The following is a 19,985-nucleotide window of genomic DNA, read 5'->3' on the forward strand; positions in this document are numbered from 1 at the left end:
ACATAGACAGGCCAGGCTGTTTCTCTCCTTATCCAAGAAGAACTGCCATAGAGGGGAGGGGACAGAGAAGAAGGCAGAGGTTGGCAGGTACCAGCTGGGAGGAAAGGCTCCATCACAGCCTGGGGTAGCTGCCCCAGAGGGATGGAGCAGGGAAGGCCCTTTCAGCCTCCTCCCCAGGGAGAGGTGGGTGCTGTTTAAACCTTCCATGAGGACCTGCTTCCTCCTGTTCCCGGCTGCTCCCAGACCTGGGACTGACTCCACTATTAATAGCAGAAAAGGAAGCTGGAAAGAATGCCCCAGGAAGAGGGCGTGTGGAAGGCGGGCAGGAAGGCAGCGGGACTGGACTCCACCCGGACACTCGCTTGGCCTCTCCTTCCTCCTCAATTCCAATTCACCACTCCAAGCTGTCACCTCTATAGGAGAAACAAAAGGGCCAGGGGACGGACCCAAGCTGGATCCACTGCAGCCCTCCGGGGGTTGATGGGACTGAAGGACGCTCACTGCCTCTGACCCTATGAAGCGGGCAGACAGTTTCTAAGGTTTCTTAGACTGTAAGCCCTGTTTCCTGGCATGGTGCTCTGTAATGCTATGCAATACACAGGTTAAGTCAGCTTTTACGTGGATTTCAGAGCCACTTACACAGCACAGCCACCACTCTGGGCCTCTCTGGACATTTCGATAGGGCTTCAAGGGCTGCCTGCTTCGTGCTCAAGCGACATGAGCAAACAGGGACAGCACAGGTTTTGTAACTCCCAAAGTCTTTGCTACAAACACTCTACTCTGCTGGGGTAAGCCCAAAGGCAATCAGAGATGATGTTGTCAATTAATTAAAGCATAGCTGAATCACAATAAAACTTTATTAACAACTCCAGACAGCAAAGCAGTTGTTGGCAGACCTTCGACGTGGTATTTCTCCTGGGTCTGGGGAAACTTGTGCTTTCATTCAGCTACAAATCCTATTCTGTGATTTCCCTAGAGCCCCACAGGGCCACTTGTATGCCTGCTATTTGAAACAAAACCAACGCCTCAAAATATAAACAAAAAATACACGCAACTACAGAAAAAACAACCAACATGCCACCCACTCAAAAAAAAAAAAAAAAAAAAAAAAAAAAAAAAAAAAAAAAAAAAAAAAAAATTAATTTACAAACTTAAGCAAGGCTCTACAGCCCAGCAACAGACCTCAGAGAAGACTGAAGTTATGGTGTAACCTTGCAGGATTCCTCCCCTCTAGATGGCTGTCCCCAACACCACTCCCCATTGCATAGACGGGAGAAAGGAAGGCCATCCCCTGCAACTCTGCCACCTGCACAGGACTGTCCCGGTAGACACCAGTGTATTCCAGGGAAGGTGTCAACAGGAGCCTTATACCCTGGCTCTCAAGGGGACATCAGTGCCAGCTGGCAGCAGGGATGGGAACAGTCAGTCAGCCAGCACCCTCCAGGTCACTGCACCTAACTTGCCTTCTGCTTCCCCTCCCTTCCCACCAGAATAGGTGACTGGAACCTGGTGGTGTGGGTCCCAGGGCCGCCTCACCATAGCCTCTTCCTCCTCGTTTTAAAAACTGTCCCACTCATATGAAGACTGAGTGGAGCAAGCCAGGAGGAGGAGAAGGGTTCCATAAGCAGGCCAAAGAGTCAGAGACACCCCCCTTCACACTGTTAGGAGTCCCACAAAAACCCCAAACTAAACAGCGTATATGCAGAGAACCTAACTCAGACTGGTGATCCGCTTCAGTCGCTGTGAGCCCCTATGAGCCCTGTTTAGCTGATTCTGTGGGCCGTTTTCTTGCGATATTCTTGACCCCTCTGGCTCCTCCAATCCGTCCTCCCCATCTTCTGAGAGGTTCCCCAAGCTCTGCCCTAATATTGGGGAGGCCTGTTCTTTTCTGAAGGGAAATGGAGGAGCAGTTGGCTCTGGGGGAGAGGGGAGGAGTAGAGGGAAGGGAGGCAATGCTCAGGCTGTATTGGATGAGAGAAGAATTTTAAACACATGTGTCCACACAAACAAACTGTCTCACCGAGGTTCCTGGCTGCCTGGTTTTCTGTGTCGCATCAACTGGCAGGCAAGACCTCTTCTAGGAAATGTCACCTGAACCGCAGTCATTTAGATCCGACTGTTGCAGTTAGAGTGGTGTCCTCATGTCTGCAGCGGCTTTCCCAGCCCTCTGGTTTCCTGAACCCACCAAGAGCAGCAGGTTCCCTCCAGCGAGTTAGCTAGCATCCTACTACGGGCAGAGTCTGCCGACTTAGCCGAATTTCTGCCCAAGCCAGATTCCTATTTCTCCCATGTTCACGAGAACTCCAACCAAGATATTTGGGTGACCATGACATGGATCTGACCCCAGTGGACAATTTGGGCATGAGAGGCTTGACCAAAGAGTGATCCATTTGGCCTGGCTGTCTTACAATGGGCCAGTACAACACTTAGCTGCCTCTAAGAGACCTCTCTCTCTCTAGGTCTGCTGCTCCCCGCAGAGACAGAAGGTGTGCATCTGAGTGTGCAATACGGTGTGTGCCATGGCCTAATGATAGCATTGGGTACCTGGGATAGATGACAAGGTTCATACCTTGGCATGGCCACCCTTGTGCACACACACACACACACACGAGAGGCGGGATTAAAAAGACACGTCCCATCTCGCAAAGCAGACTGTGAAACTGGACATCTTATTTAATAAACCTGCCCTGTATTCCCTCTTTCCGTTTCCCAAAGCAGGAGGTGCTGATGATTGGACCCAGGCCTTCTCACATTCTAGGCGAGCACTTTACACCAAACAACATCTCCAGTCCCGTTCTGCCTTTTTGAATTCACCACCACCACACAGCCTCACCAGTCTGCATCTCATGATTTGTGGCTATCGGTTGTTGATTCTCATTGCAGTGTTCTGTGCGAGGATGTGCTCCTGTCACCCCACCCGTAAAGGGCCTGACAGAAATTTAGACAGTCTAAAGAGAGATGTGTCTTTCAGTCCATTAGACTGTCCAAACACCAGCCAGAGGACAACTTGTCTTCTTAAGAGATTTTTCTTAGTCCAACAACTTACCAGACAGCCTTGCAGGATGGGACTGAATGAAGCCCAATGATGAGTCAGTGGTGGGCAGAACCACACCTTGGCCAATACTGCTTAAGCATGCCCATCTCTGGTCCTTCACTTCAGAACCCCAAAGGCAGACTTGGTAGTGTGCCATATCTCTTTGCCCCTCTTCCCAATGTGGCCACGTTGACTAAATCCTTTTTCTGCCTTCCACTTTTAACTGTCTCATTAAGGATAGGTGACCGGACCGGGCTTGGGGCACAGGTTGTGATCCCCTAAGTTTGATAACAATCCTACTGCTGATGGATGGTCCCATAGTTCCCAGCTTACTTCAGGCCAACGTGAAAAGCAGTGTAACGCACACTGAGGGCAATGACCCATGATCATCTGTGTGGACTTGGGGCAGTCTGGTGACCGCAGCCTCGGGCATTCTCACCCAGACAGAGAGTCAGGTCTCTCTATGTGGCCGGCCACCCCACATAGCCCTGCCTCTGGCTGTCACTCCATGGTGGAAGCAGAGGAGCTCTCTGGAGCCAGCAACCTGCTCTACGGCGAACTTTGAGGCTGAGAAACCCTCAGTGTCCACAGAAGGCCCTGAGGGGTAAGGGACTTAGCTATCTAGGCTCAACAGCTCAGTGACCCCTCCCATCCCTTCTCATTAAACTCAGAGGCTCAGCGTGGGCATTAACCCACCTCACCTGGTGCTTCTCAGAGCCTCTCCAGGGAGGCCCAGGCCTAGACCTCACCCTAACTCTACCCTCAAGGACTCAACAAGAACCTTAGAAACAGTCTGTGACTCAGAGGAAAGTACGGGGAGAGCCTGGAATACCATCCTGTGCCTAGTTCTGCTCCGCTGCTACCTGTGAGCCTGCCCACAGCCACTCTCTCTGGCTCGTCACCCCCCCCTGCGGAGGGAGCCCAGCTGCTTTTGCCTCTATTGGAAGTTTCAGCTAAGGATACCAGCCTGCCCAGCCACCCAGAGAAGGGGGCTGGGCTCCTCCTGAGCAGGAATGAGCCATCAGCCTCCTTCAGCAGCACCTTCCCGGGGCCTCCTAATCCTTTGGCCTGCCGTTGCTGGCCATGTGAATCCCGGTCAGTTGGTCCGGGCAGGTTGCCCAGGAGCAGTGCCCGCTGCCAGTGGTGGGAAGGGACAGAGGTGAGGCCCAGCTGCCTTGCCCCCCCCCCCCCCGCCAACACAGGTTGCAGGGCAAAGCCACAACAGAAGACAGCACCTGGAAAAGCAGTTCCCGAAGGAGCCCTTCACCCTGTCATGAGCCCAGTTGCAAGGGCCACCTCAGAGAAAGGGAGGCCCGAGATCTGTGTAGGCAGGGGCCTCTCAGAGTCTGGTTTTCCTGTAAACAAGAGAGAAATATCTATCCACCTTGGGACAAAATGAACATTAAAAAAGTATATACCTTGAAGAAAACATTAAAAGACTCTTCAGATCCAGAGACTGAAGGCAGGAGGAACCAAACAGGAGTCCATGCTCCAACACCCTAGTGTGGACTGGGCGTTGTAAAGGAATCAGACCGGGCAACGGTAAAATAATGATACACCTGTGACTGCTAAGGCATGAAGACAGAGGTGGAGTACCTATGCACCCTCTCTCTGCCTGTCTGTCTCTCTCACACACACACATGAGTGGAATTTTCTATGCACCAACCTATTATAAAGCCTACCTCTTGCCAGGCGGTGGTGGCACACATCTTTAATCCCAGTACTTGGGAGGCAGAGGCAGGCGGATCTCTGTGAGTTCCAGGGACAGCCTGGTCTAAGAGTAAGTTCCAGGACAGCCAGGGGTATACAGAGAAACCCGTGCTCTGGGAAAAAATAAAACGAAAAAAGCCTTCTTCTTAAATTTTCCCACCGACATTTACTAAGGCCTTGGCAGATTGACCAGACACAGCCTTCCCACGCCAGTCAGACACTTGCTTTATTATCTTGTTTCTCTTGTTTATGAGTAGATGCAGACTACAGACTTGGGTGGCTAGGTGAAGAAACTGGACCTGAACTCTAGTGGAGCCGAAGGGATACACTCTCCTTCAGCCACACTCCACGGCGGACTGACATGTCGGGCACTGTGGTAGCCGTACATCCCCCTCCTCCCAGCAGAGCCTTGTACTCCACCTTGCGCACGCTCACACTTCCAGAGTCAACGCGCATGCGCGTTTGGCCCTCCACGCTTCCCTTCATAGTTGAGCTCAAAAACAACCTCAGTGAATATTTTCCTGAGGGGGCCCGTTATCATTATTCCCACACCAGCTCCCCCTCCCGTGAACATTGCCAGATGTGTACAGTTTTGCAGTGGATTCTGGAAGCCTCTGCCAGGGACCAGTCTCCACTCTTGGCCCGACACAAATAAAGGCATGAAGCCAGAGGGAAGTCCTGCATCCCCAGCTGTGGGACAGTCACCTCTGGGAACCAGAATGAATGTTCTGTCTGTGAGAAGAAGCCTGTGAATTTCCCAGGGAATGACCGCCTTTCACCAGGTGGAAGCCAGAGGTCATGACCACAGTGACCACAAGGGTAGCTTTCCAGATTTCCCAGCTTTGTGTGCTCAGTGTTGCTGAAGTCCCTTTTCCAGGAAAGACACCCATGAGCTTCTGGCTACAAAATAATCCTCACTGTGACACCTTTCCCACCCCTGTGCTTGGGGCAGGGTGGATGGTGGGGGACCACTTGCTTAGGCTTGGTTTCTTCAGCACCTCAACTGTCAGCTCCCAAAGCAAAACCTAAGAAGGTCAACATTCCTGAGCCTAACACCCCGATTGGACCTAGGGGGAGAAAGTGTGGCCACCCTCCAGAGGGCACAAAATCTGAACTTCTTTGGAGTTGGGTGGGGAATGAGGGAACCAAGTAGGTGGCTATAACTAAGCCACTTAGGGCTGGCTCCTTTTAACTTATTGGTACGTCAGAGCTTGTTGTCTAGGAAGCTCACCTTCACAGGTTCAGCCTAGGAGGTGAGCCAAGAACTCAGGCTTCCAAAGAGCAATGCTCAATGCCCTAAGAGTATCAGGGTTTGATGACATCATGCAGAGGACATGACCATAGTAAATACACACATGAGCGCGCGCGCACGCGCGCGCACACACACACACACACACAGAGAGACTTTGCCTTTCCCGAGAAGTGGGAGTTGCATTGAATGTTCCTTCTGAAGCTTCCCAGTCATGGAAAGGGCCAGGCTCGCTTAGATCACATAAGCTGCTTTTGAAGTTTGCCTTGGAGTTCAACAGGGATGTAGTGGGAAGGTGCCATCCCTTTCCAGAATCCCAGCACACTCTACCACCCTCACCACAGTCTCTGCTCTTCCACATCTTCAGTTTTGCTTCCCTGCAGGTAGTTAACAGAGCCTAGATATCCATCCAGGCTAAGCCTATTCCACAAGCTCATGTCCTTAGCGAGGACCATAAGGCCAATGCGAAATCAAGGCCATGACTGGACAAGTTCCTCCCATCCTAAGTTCCCATTTGGAAAGTGGAGATAGTTCCACGGCAAGATTCCTTCATTCCACAGTGACCAACAGCCCAAGTACATCTACAGCTCGTCTCGACATGCTTGAGCCTGGTCCCTGATAGGTCAGGATGGCATGTCCACAGTAACCCAGGCAGAGGAACTGATTACCCATCCTTCCGAGGACAGGCAGTAAGCGACTGAGCAGCCTGGGGCCAAGCCCACAACACTCCCTACTCAATGACTATGAGAGTAGTCTTCGCAATAAAATTTAGGAAATGGAGCTCTGAACACAGCTCAGTGACAGAGACTTGACGTTCATCCATCATCCACATCAGGAATGCACAAACCCTGGGTCCTCTCCCTAGCATTATCTTTCCTCGGCATCTCAGTCATGTCGGAGCTAGGGGACCCTAGGTGCTACTTGATTCCATTCCAAGAAGTAAGAGATGGCAACAGATGATCAGAGCCGTTTTTCTTTAGCATCTAGAAACCCTGAAGGCCAATGCAGCTACTTATCCTTGACTGTGGAACATGACTGGCCCTGGAACACTAGCCCTAGATCCTGCCACTTCTAGCTACTGGACAGATAGGGGAAGGGATCCAACTGACCAACACTGAGAAGGAGGGAGGCTCCCATGACATATGGGAAGGCTCTCATGGACTCTCTCCACTGTGATTCAGAAGTTGGTGGCATCCCAGACTGTCCTGAGCAGGCCACTGGCCTGAAGACACCTCCCCTGCTGGCATCCACAGGACCTCAGTGCATCAACACAGGATGTTCTTGGGGTGCATCCACAAATATATCCAAATCATCAGATGAGTCAAAGTGAATTGAAAAGGCCACCCCCCCTCAAGCGGCTCAACCCATTCCTTGTTTGCAGATGAGAAAACTAAGGCCAGCAGGAGCCGCCAGGCTGCATGCCCAGGTGGGACAGGCTCTCCCACAATCAGTCTCCTCCTTCTCCCTGCTCTACAGTTCAATCCTGAGCTCAGACGGACGACCTGCCTGCCACGCCAACCTCTTCCCCCTCGCCGCTACAGCCGCACAACACACACCAACGGCCATAGCTGGAGCTACACCGGGCCTAGGGAGGGCTGTGGCTGGCACATATCTGCGATTATCCTAAGGTATTCTGGAGTCTATGATCGTGAATGTTCTGGGAGTACACAGAGCTGAACTCCCAGGTTCTCCCAGGGCCTGAGGGTAAAGTCAGGGAACGTCCCTGCCTAAGTGTGTACTGCCATCCCAGGAAGGCCAGGGGAAGAAGCCACAGGACAGGCTCTGCAGGGCCTTAGCCCCTTGAAGCACAAAAAAGCATAAGCCGGGTGGTGGTGGCACACTCCTTTAATCCCAGCACTTGGGAGGGCAGAGACAGGCGGATCTCTGTAAGTTCGAGGCCAGACTGGTTTACAGAGGGAGTTCCAGGACAAGCTCCAAAGCTACATAGAAATTGTTTCAAAAAAACAAAATGGGGTGGGGGGAAGCATTGTAAGACCAGAGCCAGGGTGGCCTTATCATGAGAAGTGTATGATTCCCCGAGTTGGACTATGACTCAACAGTGTAGGCAAGGAAGACAGCGGGGACACTGCACTTGGGCTGGGGGTGCAACCTGCTGGGTGGGCTCAACCTGCCTAAGCAAGGGTACCCCTTCACTTATTTTCTCATGTGGGAGAGGGGCTTCAGGGACAGTGGCTGCTGCTAGAAAAGCGAATGCCAGTCAGCTGCTCCCTGTGGCTGTTTGGTGTAGCCTGAGGCGAGCTGGCTGGAGCTACAAAAGGCTGAGAAGCCAACAGCACTTCCTCCAGAAGGCCTCCTCCCCTGACATCTGGGACAGGAGCTGGTGCAGGAATTGGGGTGGGAGGCAACGGAGGGGAACTGGAGCCAGGAGCAACCAGGAAACTGTTTGCTAGCAATAAAATCGAAAGATCAGACGTTAGGAACACAGTTTTGTTTTGTTTGTTTGTTTTAATGACAAGGCCACATACAGATTAGGCTACCCTCAAACTTTATGCAGTCAAGGATGACTTTGAACTTGTTTTTTTTTATCAATTTATCTTATTTGATTTGCACTGATGCCTGCATGTGTCTGTGTGAGGGTGCCAGGTCCCCTGGAGCTGGAGTTACAGACAGTTGTGAGCTACCATGCGGGTGCTAGGAATTGAAACTGGGTCCTTTGGAAGAGCAGTCAGTGGTCTTCACCACTGAGCCATCTCTCCAGCCCTTGACTCTGAACTTCTGGTCCTCTTGTGTCCACTCTCCCAGTGCTGGGATTACAGGTTATGCCCCTCACGCCCAGGAGGATGTGCTGTTGGGCTTAAATAGTGAAAATCAAGTGTAGGGCTGTGTTCTCTGGCAGCTGCCAGTGGTACACCAGCTGAGCTGCGGTCCACCAGCTGAGCTGCATGTCCAGTCTCCAGTCCCTACTTCTTTTAATAGCACGTCCCACCTCTAGGAAGCAAGCCTGGCTAGCACCCAGGGAACACTCCCAGCCTTCTTAACTTGTTCTCAGGCACCTGGTGCAAGCACCTTCACAAACCACAACTTCCCACATGACTTCCTAGAAACCCTCTTGAAGAGAAGGTCTCTGGGGTTTCGTTTTCATTTTTCCCGAGTCTTGCTCAGCCACACATAGCTCAGTACTCGGTGTTTTCACTGACGCTTTGGGGTGTGGTCCAGGTCTTTACAGTAAATGTCCTGCATCCCAAGTCAGTCTGTCAGTCCGGTAAGTAGGGACACTATCCCTCAATGTCCTGAGGGAGCCTGAGCACGTCACAAAATGTTAGTACATGTTCTCACCCCCTACTCCAGCCCCGTGTGCATGTACATGTGTGTGTGTATGCACGCGTATGCGCATATGCGCATGTACAATGAGACAGTCTCACTGTATCCTTGGCTAGCCAGCCTGGAACTCATTATGCCAATCAGGCTGCTCTCAAATTCATAGAGATGTGCTTGCCTTTACCTCCCAAACATTGAGATTAAAGGCATGCACCACTGTGACCAGCAATAGACATTTTCTCTTAAAAAGAGGAGAAACAGATTTTCTGTTCAATGCTACGATGTAAGAGCTGGGCTACAGTCAGGCCAGTAGGAACAGAAACACGAGAGACTGTATTTAGAGCCAGTCACGGTGGCGCACACCTTTAGTCCTGGCACTCAGAGGCAAAGGCAGGTGGATCTGAGTTCGAGGTCAGCCTAGTATATAGAGCAAGTTCCAGGACAGCCAGGGCTACAAAGAGAAACCTGTCTCGAATCCCCCGCACCCATCCACAAAAGAGGGGTTTGGTCCTGCACCTCAATGAAGGGAAACGGTAAGCGGCAATTCCCCAACGTTTGCATCAGGGTTTCCCTTTTGTTCATAGAACAAGTATTGAACTCATTGACCAAGCATTTGCTGAGAGCCTATTAAAATCTTGAGGGGCCACTAGTGTTCTTTACAAACAGTTTGGCATGCAGCTCGCTCTATGCCGTGTGAAAGTAAAAAGACAGCCCCATATGATGCCAGCCCTGGCTTCCCATTTGGGTAAACTGAGGCATAGATCTGTGAGTACTTCACACTGTCTTCCTCCCACTCCTCTGCTTTTTAAGGAAATATTCCTCCCCCTGGATCGCAAGAGGAGGCTGCAACCTCTCCACCCTCTATTCACCCCAGGAGGAAAATATGGAACTAAGGCCAAAAAGCCAACACCACACCATGCATGGCTGGCAGGTGGCATCGCTGGGCAAGGGAGCTAGAGACTGGGTAGCGGGGATGATACCAGGAAGGAAGTGCTTAGCGGAAGTGAGACAGGAGCTGACAGGGGTGCAGCAGGGATGGCCCGAGGAACTACCAGCCAATCATATGAACATTTATCCTGGTAGAAAATGGGCCATGAGAGCCCAGCCCACACTGAATAGTGTGAAAGGCACAACCTTGTGTGTTCCAAGGATCAGCATACCTATGGCTTCAGAAAAACCAGTATTGACGAGGGCTAATGGGGGGGGGACACATTTCGGGGGGTGTCTGTCTGTGTGTATAGACTCATATATTCATGCACATGCATGCAGAGATATCTCTATCTTATTCCAAGGCCAGTGTGGGAACCCAGTTCACCCTGTACTTGCCCTGGCTGCAGCATAAGGGAAGTTTCAGGGCAACTGGCTCAGTGGCCTAGCCCAGGGCAAGAGGAGCCTGGGTCGGAGAAGCTGACTTCTTTGAAAACGAACTTCTCCCTCAATACCCAACACCCAGTCTCCATACCTCAGCAGACAGCGCTGAGCAGGGTTAGCCAGAGGCATCAAAGTTTCAGGCCGTGGAGGAACGAATTCTCTTTCCCTTCTGCACAGTGGGACCTGGTGCAGCGGGAAAAGGCAGGCTGACAAAGGCCACTCGTAGCCTGAGGCATCCACAGCCACCGCAGAGGAGTTTGCCAGGCACCTACTGCGGTCTCCATCTCTCGTTCTTTATAAAGGTAACTACTTATTTTTGGTCAAATGAAAGTTACTCTTTCCGAAGGAAAAAGCGCTTTTCCCCTGCTTGCCTTGCTGCTAGATACCAGCATGTAAATAAGTTCAGTTCGGCAAAATATACTAGTAAGAGTCAAAAAAAACCAAAGGGGAAAAAAAGTCGTGTGTGGTTCTGGGGCAGATACCCGCAAAGGAGGAACAGCCGTGGCTTTCTTACTCCTTCCTTTTTCCTGGTGGGTGTCCACCCTGCAGTTATCACCAACCATAAGGCTACGCGCTAATGAGGACAGAAATGACCGTCCTGTCCCTGCCCATGCTCACTTGTCCATTCTTCCAGACCCACGCCAGCGCCTCCCTCCACCCCTCAGGACTCAGGTCAGGCGTGGAGTACAGAGCTGCCCATAAGACTTTGGACTCCAAATCCGCTCCGTCCCTCCATCACTCAGAATTTATCGAACATTCTACTATGGGACCGGGACTGCTCTAGATGCTGGGTCTGCAGCACTAACAGAAGTCCCTGCCCTTATGGAATACAGTCTAGCAGGAGAGACACAGAAATGAATGTGTGGGTGCAACAGGAGAAAGCGGTGTAGAGTAAGAAAATGGGGATGGGGAGTTGGGGGGGCATCTGTCCCGGAAAGTCCTCCCTCAAGCAGGTGACACCCAGGCTGGGGCACGCGTCAGCTGGGAGCGTGGCTTGTCTAGCATGTACTGAAGCCCTGCATTCAATCCCGGGGACTGTGTAAAATGGTCACAGTGAAATGGAAGTGGAGGCAGGAGAATAAGGCAGTCAAGCTATCCTCAGCTTCACGGAAAGTTCTAGGACAGCCAGAGTTCTGTGAAACTGTCTAAAATAATAAAAACATTCAAGCAGAAGCTTTGACCTGGGAAGTGAGGAGCTTGGTAATGTCTGAGGATGAAAGAGTTGGTCAGGTGATCGGCTGGAAGTTCTTGAGCCCGTGCCTCAGTTTCCCTTCTCCGGAATGGACAGAATTCAAGGCTACCTAGTGGCAACCTTGTGCTAGCCCACTCTGTGGCACTGGTGGGTCTGCTCTCAAAGGGCAGTGTGGGAGTCGGATTAGACGGAGTCTGAGCCGCCTTGTAGCTCAGGCTAAACCCTGTAGGTTGGAGTTCCGTGGCGAACGCCTCAGGCTTCCCTGGGCCCTTAAGACTCAGACTGCCTGGGCTGTGCCACAGCACTGCCCCGTCTACCCTGACCGGGGTCAGGGTTGCGAGGTTCATACTCAGACAGTCATGGGACCCTATTTGGTCCTAATCCTGGGGGGACTGTTTCTTGGGGGGGCGGCTCCTGCACCCCAACCTGGGGCTGAATGCAAGCTTCACTCGGCCACTCCTCAGAATTCTCTTCCTTTGGGTTGAGGCTCGCAGCTTTCCGGCTATGACAATTGGCGGACGGGGTGCCACCCTGCACCCTGGCCCTAGGGAAGTGCGAGGTGGCTGACCCGAGGGGGATGAGGGCACAGAGGAAGAGAGGGCAGTGGTGGCATGTGCTGAGAGCGTCGGGATTGGAGAGGGAAAGGAAGGACTGGTGGCCCAGAGGCTCGCAGTCACCGTACTGGTGGTTTCTGCGTCTCAGAGACAATAACAAAACAGCTTGGAATTCGGGGAGACGAGGGTTAAAAATTAGAGATGGGCCCGGCAGTGGTGGAGAACACCTTTAATCTCAGTACAGAGGCAGGAGGATCTCTGAGTTCGAGGCCAGTCTGGTCTACAGAGTGAGTAGTCCCAGGACAGCCAGATCTATACAGAGAAACTCTTGTCTCAAAAAACAAACAAAACAAAACAACAACAACAAAGTTAGATGAGGCCACTCTCTCCACGAGCACTTCTTTGACTGGGTGCTGCGGGTGCCTCCAGCGGTCTCAGGCCAGTTAGAGACACGGACATGCAGTCACAACTCGAGTGGCCAGCATTGTGACTGGACTGGAGGAGTTCTTGGAGAGTAACACCAAGCTTCAGTTCACCTTGATGGCAATCAGGAAGGGAAAGATCCGGTTAAATAATCTGCTTTGGTCAACCTTCACTAAATTCCTCCAGTCCCCAGGCGCCAAAACGGCTAAGTTCAGGTCCTGATTATCTACAGTGGCACACACCTGTGTCTTTTCAAGCCCGTGGGAGCACCCAGAAACTCGGGCAAGTGTCCCCACCTCTTTGGTCTGTACGGCTCCTCTGGAAACTAAGTAGGTTAACACAGGTGAGTTCCAGGTGGCTCTCGGCTCTTGGATTCTGCCTCAGAATGGTTACATAGGCGCAGTATAGAAATTACCTTTGGGCAACCATATTCCATTCTTTTCATTTTTGACTTTGCGACAGGGTCTCCTGTAGCCCGGGCTGACCTAGAACTTACTTGTCTTCTCCTTCCACCTCTCCAGTACTGGTGCTGCAGGAGTGCTCGCGCATGCTCACTTTATCCGGTACTGGGGATCGAACTTGGGGCTCTGCGTATTCCAGGCAAGCACTCTACCACGTGAGCTACATCCTCAGTTTCTGGATTCCACTTTGAACAGCCAGTGGGCTGCTGCTTACAGGAATCTTACTTTAAGCATTACTGCAAATGAGAAGCCCCTTACAATGTTTTGGTTTTTGAGATAGGGTCTCACGATCTCAGGCGGACCTGCAATTCACTATGAAGCCAATGACTTCCAACTTCCGGTCCAGCCTGTGTCAGTCTCCCACGTGCATAAACTTTTGCCACTATGCTGGGTTTACTCAGTGCTAGAAATTGAACTGAGAGCACCAAACATCCTAGGTGGTCTACCAACCATGCTACAATCCCATCCCATAACATATCTTTCGAGTCGATTTTCTTAAAGTCATTAAAGCTGTTTTTTGGTGTTTTTTTTTTTTGTTGTTTTGTTTTGTTTTGAGACACTGTCCCACTACGTATTCCTGCCTTGCGTGGCACTCAGAGAGCCCCCCACTTCTGAATGCTGGGACTGAAGGCCTCCACCACCACACCCAGCTTTGAAGGCTTTTCTTAAAGACCTACTTAGGCTTCTGTGGCCCTGTGAGTCATGATCCCAAATCTGACACTTTCCTGGATTCTTCACAACCTCACAAGTGGATGAGACACATGACAGAAAGACTTGTCCCGCAATGTTCCTGGGAACAGGCTGTGACAGGAAACACCCCCAGCTGAGGTCCTTGCCCGGCCTCAGACACTGTGGGCCCAAGTCAGAACAGAATCCTGAGCTGAAAGTGCTCTTGGCCCTAGGTGTGCTGGGTGCCCAGGCCAGTGGGTAGGAGCAACTTCATCCTATCTCCAGCTGTGCAGAGCAGCTTCCAGGCTGGCTGGAAGAGTTCCCAACACACAACTGGGAAAGGAGTCCACTGACCAGACACCCATTCCCGGGACTCAAGTTGGCCAGGATATCCCCCTCAGGCCAACAGCCAGGGGGCAACTGTTCAGGACAAAACACAGGGCTGGCCCAGGATGGAGACAAAAGCTCCAAGGTTCCTGTTCTTCAAGGGCCTGTGGAGAGCCGTGTGCGTGTGGAGAGGCACGTCAAGCTCTAAGAGCTCAGCTGGGCTCCAGGAGCTCAGGAGAAGTCCTATTCAACAGCCTTCTCCCCAGGGGGTCTCACGCACGGCCCCTCCCCCTCTGCTTCCAGAGGTTGTCTTCCCTCGCAGCCCCAGAAGAGAGGCAGGCTGCCAGGCTCTCTCTAGCTACATTCTATACACCTAGAGTGACCTCCTGAAGTCTCTTAAACTGCTGGTCAGTCCCTCCCTGGGTGGCCATGCCTCACCTGAAGCCTTCAGTGATGGACACTGTCAGCCTCACCTCAGATAAGCGGCTCCTTGGGTCCAGCTAACTCTGCAGACGCCTGCGCCTGCCTCAGAGTGAATCCCAACTGTTAAGTGCCTGCTAGAAAAACCCTGCCCCCACCCCACCTCCAGATCCCTTCCTTTAGCCAGCGGCTGCTTCCCTCCCCTACAGCATTCCTGCTGCTTACAGACCCCCACCTCAAACTCCCTAGGGTGGCTCCCATCCCCCCCACAACCTGCATTTTCCCCAACACCTTACAATTCAGGCCAGCTTAGCCGCCCTAGGAAGAGATTCCCCCCCCCTTCCGTGCAGACCCTTTTTATTTTAGAATCTCCATAAGAAAACACTCCAGGAACTTCTCCCCCGACCACGCTGTGCTCCCTAAGCCAACCTCCCCCAGCCACGAGGAAGCAGCTACGCATTGAATGCCACTCACCAACAGCGGCGGACCCCTGCTGTTCAGGCTGTCTCAGGCTTCATGCGCAAAAACAAGATGCAGCTGATATTGGTAAGTCAGGTACAAAGCCAGACCTGTGGCCCTCACTGTTCCTCAGATGAGAACAACCCGTGAAGCAGGTTTGTGGTCACTTTCAGTAAGACACTGGGACTTGGGACGTACACCGCCTCGTCCACAGGCACACAAGTGTGGGTCCCAGTCTGTGAGTTTCCACCACACCACATACACACTGCCTTTCTTCTGCCCGGGATTTATCTGTCCATCAAATGACTGACAGAGAGACAGTACTAAATCAATCTCTCTTTTCAGCAGCCAAGCAACACAGAGGCCTGGCTATCTCACAAGAGTGGAGATAGAGAGAGGTCCCTTCTGCTCTCCCTTTCTACTTTACAGAGAGGAGTTTAAAGGTCTGACTCTCCCCTGTGGTCAAGGAAAAGCACGGAAAGGATCCCGGGATAAAGGTTGTTTACCTCGGGGGGTGGTGCTCAAGCCAACAGCTTAGGAGGTAAGCTTGAGACCTGCCAGCACGATGCCTTTGTTACAGAGACCTTTGCACTATAAGTGTGTTCGCATCTCTCAGAGAATTCCAGCAACTCAGGTGGGATGGTGGTACTGCTGGTGATGACCGCTAAGGGAACTAACTGATCTAGAGGAAGGTGCAAACCCTCCACTACCCGATAGCAGCCACTTTGTCATTCCTCCTTGTTACCATACGCTGTCAAAGAACTTCGCTGTAGTACCATATTATAAAAATGACATTTGGTGGTTTGGGTACCCCGGGCTCAGTGATGCTAAGAGAATTGCTGCTTGGAATAAGAACTGGTATCCGGACACTTTTATTTGCATAGCGATGTCTGACTATGAACCATCCCCGAGTAGAGTCTGGAGAGAGCTTTACAGCAGACGTGGTTTCTAAGCAGCTCTCAGGTGCCAGACACGAACCCCAGTCTTGATGTCCAGGGCCCCAGTAGTCCACTGATGGTTCCAGAGCATGTCTCCTTAGGACAGGACAGCAAGGTCTCTCCCACAGCCTGTATCTTCTCCAAGAAAGACCGGCTTGGCTTTTGTAAGATAGGGATCACTAGACAAACTAACCCATCTGGCTTTGAATGGGGCTGAGGAATTCTTCCTCCAAAAGACTGCATTTGAAGACCCGCCATGAAGTCTGGCTGCCTCCAAGAGCCAACACACTCGACAGACTTGTCTTTCCTAAGGAGTCTTTAAACTGCAGACTGTGGCCCTCGAAGCTGTTCCCATCTTCCTCTCCTGGCACCCTTCTTCCTCCAGTGGGAGCGCCCTTCCCTGTGAGGCCAAACCGCTGGAGTCCTAGGTCACCTATAGGAGCAGTAGCCCTCTCCACCACGATGAGGACTGCATGGCTATCTCATTGTTCTCCTGGAGAATCCAGTTCCCCAACAAGAGTGCCCGCATCAAGTCCCTTCCTTGTCCCCGCTGTCACCACAGGACTTCTGGCTCTGGGAACCCCCCCCCCCACACACACACACACTGTTTCCCTGCAGCTACCTGCTCAGGAAGGGTAGGCTACACAGTTTAAGAAACGTGTCTCTCCCCCCCTGGGCTGAGTATCTCAGCTGCTGGCAGGGACTTTGGGACACCTGCTTTGGTTATGTTTGCAGACACTGCCTGACCTCTCCAACAGAAAGTAACATTCCATCCTGAGAAAGAACTGTAGTGGGGCTGTCTCCAAGGTGCGTCTGATGGGAGGCGAGCGCCTAAGGTAATAATACTAAAAAGAAGCTCAAAACCTCTAACGTGAAAGAAGTTTCTGTTAGCACAAAGGGGTGGGAGGGGCTCACCGTCCTGGTCATGCTCTGAGAAGGGGATCCGGTCCTTTGGCAACAAGAAGGCATGGTCCCCATTGAGCCAGACTCTGGGACCATAGAAAGTGCATTTATTCCACCTGCCCCAACACAGACTTAAAAAGCGCGTGGAACCAGAAGGACACTGCACGCGTGGGCTCGCTTGCGGTCTGCTTCAGGAATTCCTTCATGTACTTTCAGTCTGTCTTTTTGCTTAGTTTCAACGACCTCGCAATATGGTCCCTGGTCGCCCCCATCACAAATAAAGAGTAATCGCACGCTGGTGGTCCTGAGGAATCTGCAACCTCCCAACGCCCAAAGTTTCCCCCTTTCTCCCGCAAACCCACCAAAAGTGACCCCTTCACAGCCTCATGCACTCCAGCTCACTCTACACGAGTGGAAACTAGAGGCAAACCCACGATCTGGCCCCGCACCTGCGGCATTCTCCAATTTGAGGGGGCGTGGATGATACCAAGGTCAGGACTCCGAGTCCGGCCACGCGGGAGAGGCTGCCAGCGGTCGGACCACGCGGTGCAGCCACCTTCCCGGCAGTCCCGCCTGACTTGGGGTGGAGGGGAACGACCAAGGGTCCAGCGGAGCCGCGGCTGTCCACTCACCATTATCCTGGGAGAGCGACGGCGGCGGCAGCAGCAACAGCAACAGCAGCAGCGCGGGGAGCGCCAGAGTGGGGCCCATGGTTGTCCTCGCCTCGGGACTCGGAGCAGGTGGCTGAGGCGCTGGCACAGGGACGCACGAATGCGCGGCTGGAGCTTCGGCGCTGCTCGGGGAGGCCTGGCGACAGCCGCGAACTCCGGAGTCGCGTTCCGGCGGTCCCTCCTGCCTGCCGCAGATCTGGGCTGGGGCGCGGAGCCAAGAGCGAGGAGCGAAGGTGGCTGCGGTCCGGGCGGTGTCTGCGCGGCTGCGGCCCAGCGCGCGCGCTGCTGCGACGACTCCCGCCCCGTCCCGTCCGCGCTGGCCTCCGCCCCCTCCCCCAGGAGCTCGCCCACAGCGCCGGCGGGGTCGGGCGGGGCGGCGGCTGGGCGGGCGCTGGGCTGCGAACAATAAGCAGAGGAGGAAACTCCGCCCTGGAGCGCGGCGGGCGGGGGAGCAGGGGCTGGTGGCCCCAGCCAGTGCGTGTGTGAGTGTGCGTGTGTGCGTGTGTGTACACGCGCGCGCGTCAGTGTGTGTCCCTGTAGATCTGTGCTTGTGATGTGTATGCTTGCCTGCGCGCGCGCCAGGGACTCCGCCAGTTAATCCCGACCGCTGATGTCCTACGCACAGCTTTTGCAGGGGTTCAGCCGGGATCCTCCATAATGCTGCGTCTCTTGCACGCAGGCACAGATCCCCAGCCTGGGAGTTCCACTAAGAACCGACCCTTCCGTGCCCGCGGACCTCAGCACCTTCTGCGCCTCAGCCCGAGGAGCAGGCCACCTACTTAGCAGCTGCCTGGATTTCGTGCCATCCCTGAGCAAGTCTATGCTATGGGTTGAGCACCGTACCATCTGGACCGATTTTTTTGCTTAACGTCTCCCACCGACGTTTCTCCGAGTACAAATGGATGTGACTCTTTTACAGCAAAATTTTCGACGATGAATTTGTGCTGGTCTTTTTTAAGTGCTTTGCACGTATTAATTCTCTAGCTCTTCATAGCAGCCACATTTTAAAGTCTCGTTTTGCAGACAGGAAAATAGAGTTAAAAAAAAAAGGTTAAGAAAGTTGTTTAAGATCCCTTAGGTGGTAAGTGGCAGACTTGCCCGTGAGACTAGTCTGGAAAAATACTTTGCACACTGCCTGTAATACCATAATTGCTCCATAAGAATTAATCTTGCTGAATAAAAAGCAGCAATGGAAATTTCAGGGCCTCGGCGTCAAACCCAACTTGGGCTCAAAACCTAGTTGTGCTAAATTACTTTGTGTGCCTGGGTTATTTCATCCGAAAAAAAGGCTAATAACACCTCCAACAGCTGCTGAGATCCTTGCTAACGTGGGAAAAGCACTTAGCCTAGGGCTGGAACCTTGGACAGTCTCAATGAAAGAAGAAGCCTGCGCGGGTGAGAAAGGCGTAGATTTGGGGCTGGAGAATCTCATAAACCCGAGTTTACCCCGTGAAAGGACAATGAAGCTCGCATCCTATTCACCCAAACTTGGGGACCTTTGCGGGTTGCAGACGCTGGAGTCCTCTGCCAAGGAGGCACCTCAGGCGCGCCCGGATACAGAGCTGGAGGGGGAGGGGCGGCTAACACCGAAGGGAGACGGCGAAAATTTGTCACACATGACTCCTGGGTTTCTAAGCCGGAGCGTTTCTGCCAGATGGGCCTAAGTGGAGAGATTGTTCCCCGATCCCAAGAACCGTGGACTCAGTGAACCCCTCAAGTGGTCTGCGCACTGGCTCAGTTTAGGAAGCACCTGAGCTGGGCTGGGGTGTCCTTGCCGCCCGCCTCAGGCCTGGCAAGGGCTGACCCGATGTTTTCACTAGGAGGTTTCTGCATGATCGTTTTGGCGCGGTTTTCCACACCGCGTTTGGGAAAGATAGAGGGTGTTCCCTGGAATATGCTGGGATGTGTGTGCATCTTTGATGTTTTTAAAGCGCTGTTCTCGCGACAGCAGTACCAACGATTAAAAAAAAAAAAAAGGCTTGTTCTCAAACCAAGCAATACTTTTTCAAAACTGGGGTTGAAATTTTATATTTTGTATGCAATCTAGTTAAGCCATGCTCCTGAATTCAGTGAATCAACTTCTATACAAACTCAGAAATAATCACATTAACTTTGTGGATAGAGTTTGGGACATTTTAAGTCAGCCTGACTTCGAATTGGCCCTGCTATCAAATCAAACAGGTAAAATGACAGCAGATACCCAGGCTTAGGAAGTAGGGCACTCAGTATCTGAAAACTACCAAGTCAGAACTGTGGTTTCCAATCGCCAGTATCTGGCAGGACCCCCAATATGTGTACCGTGGAACTTCCAGAATGAGGCCAACA

At 52.5% G+C, this 19,985-nt stretch overlaps 1 protein-coding gene across 1 annotated transcript in view; it reads right to left on the reverse strand.

Moving 5' to 3' along the window:
- Positions 1-19,493, reverse strand: part of Podxl (podocalyxin like) — a 41,459-nt gene extending 21,966 nt beyond the window's left edge. Inside the window, exons 1-3 of the mRNA XM_050147991.1 lie at positions 19,411-19,493; positions 19,157-19,320; positions 17,622-18,275 (exon numbers count right to left, since the gene is read on the reverse strand). Coding sequence (XP_050003948.1) covers positions 17,622-18,275; positions 19,157-19,320; positions 19,411-19,493 — 901 coding nt within the window. The remainder of the gene's footprint in view (positions 1-17,621; positions 18,276-19,156; positions 19,321-19,410) is intronic.
- Positions 19,494-19,985: the final 492 nt, after the last annotated feature.

The sequence above is a fragment of the Alexandromys fortis genome, unplaced genomic scaffold (genome assembly GCF_014885135.2).
Source record: "Alexandromys fortis isolate MF-2015 unplaced genomic scaffold, M_Fortis_MF-2015_v1.1 scaffold_57, whole genome shotgun sequence".
Taxonomy (NCBI): domain Eukaryota; kingdom Metazoa; phylum Chordata; class Mammalia; order Rodentia; family Cricetidae; genus Alexandromys; species Alexandromys fortis.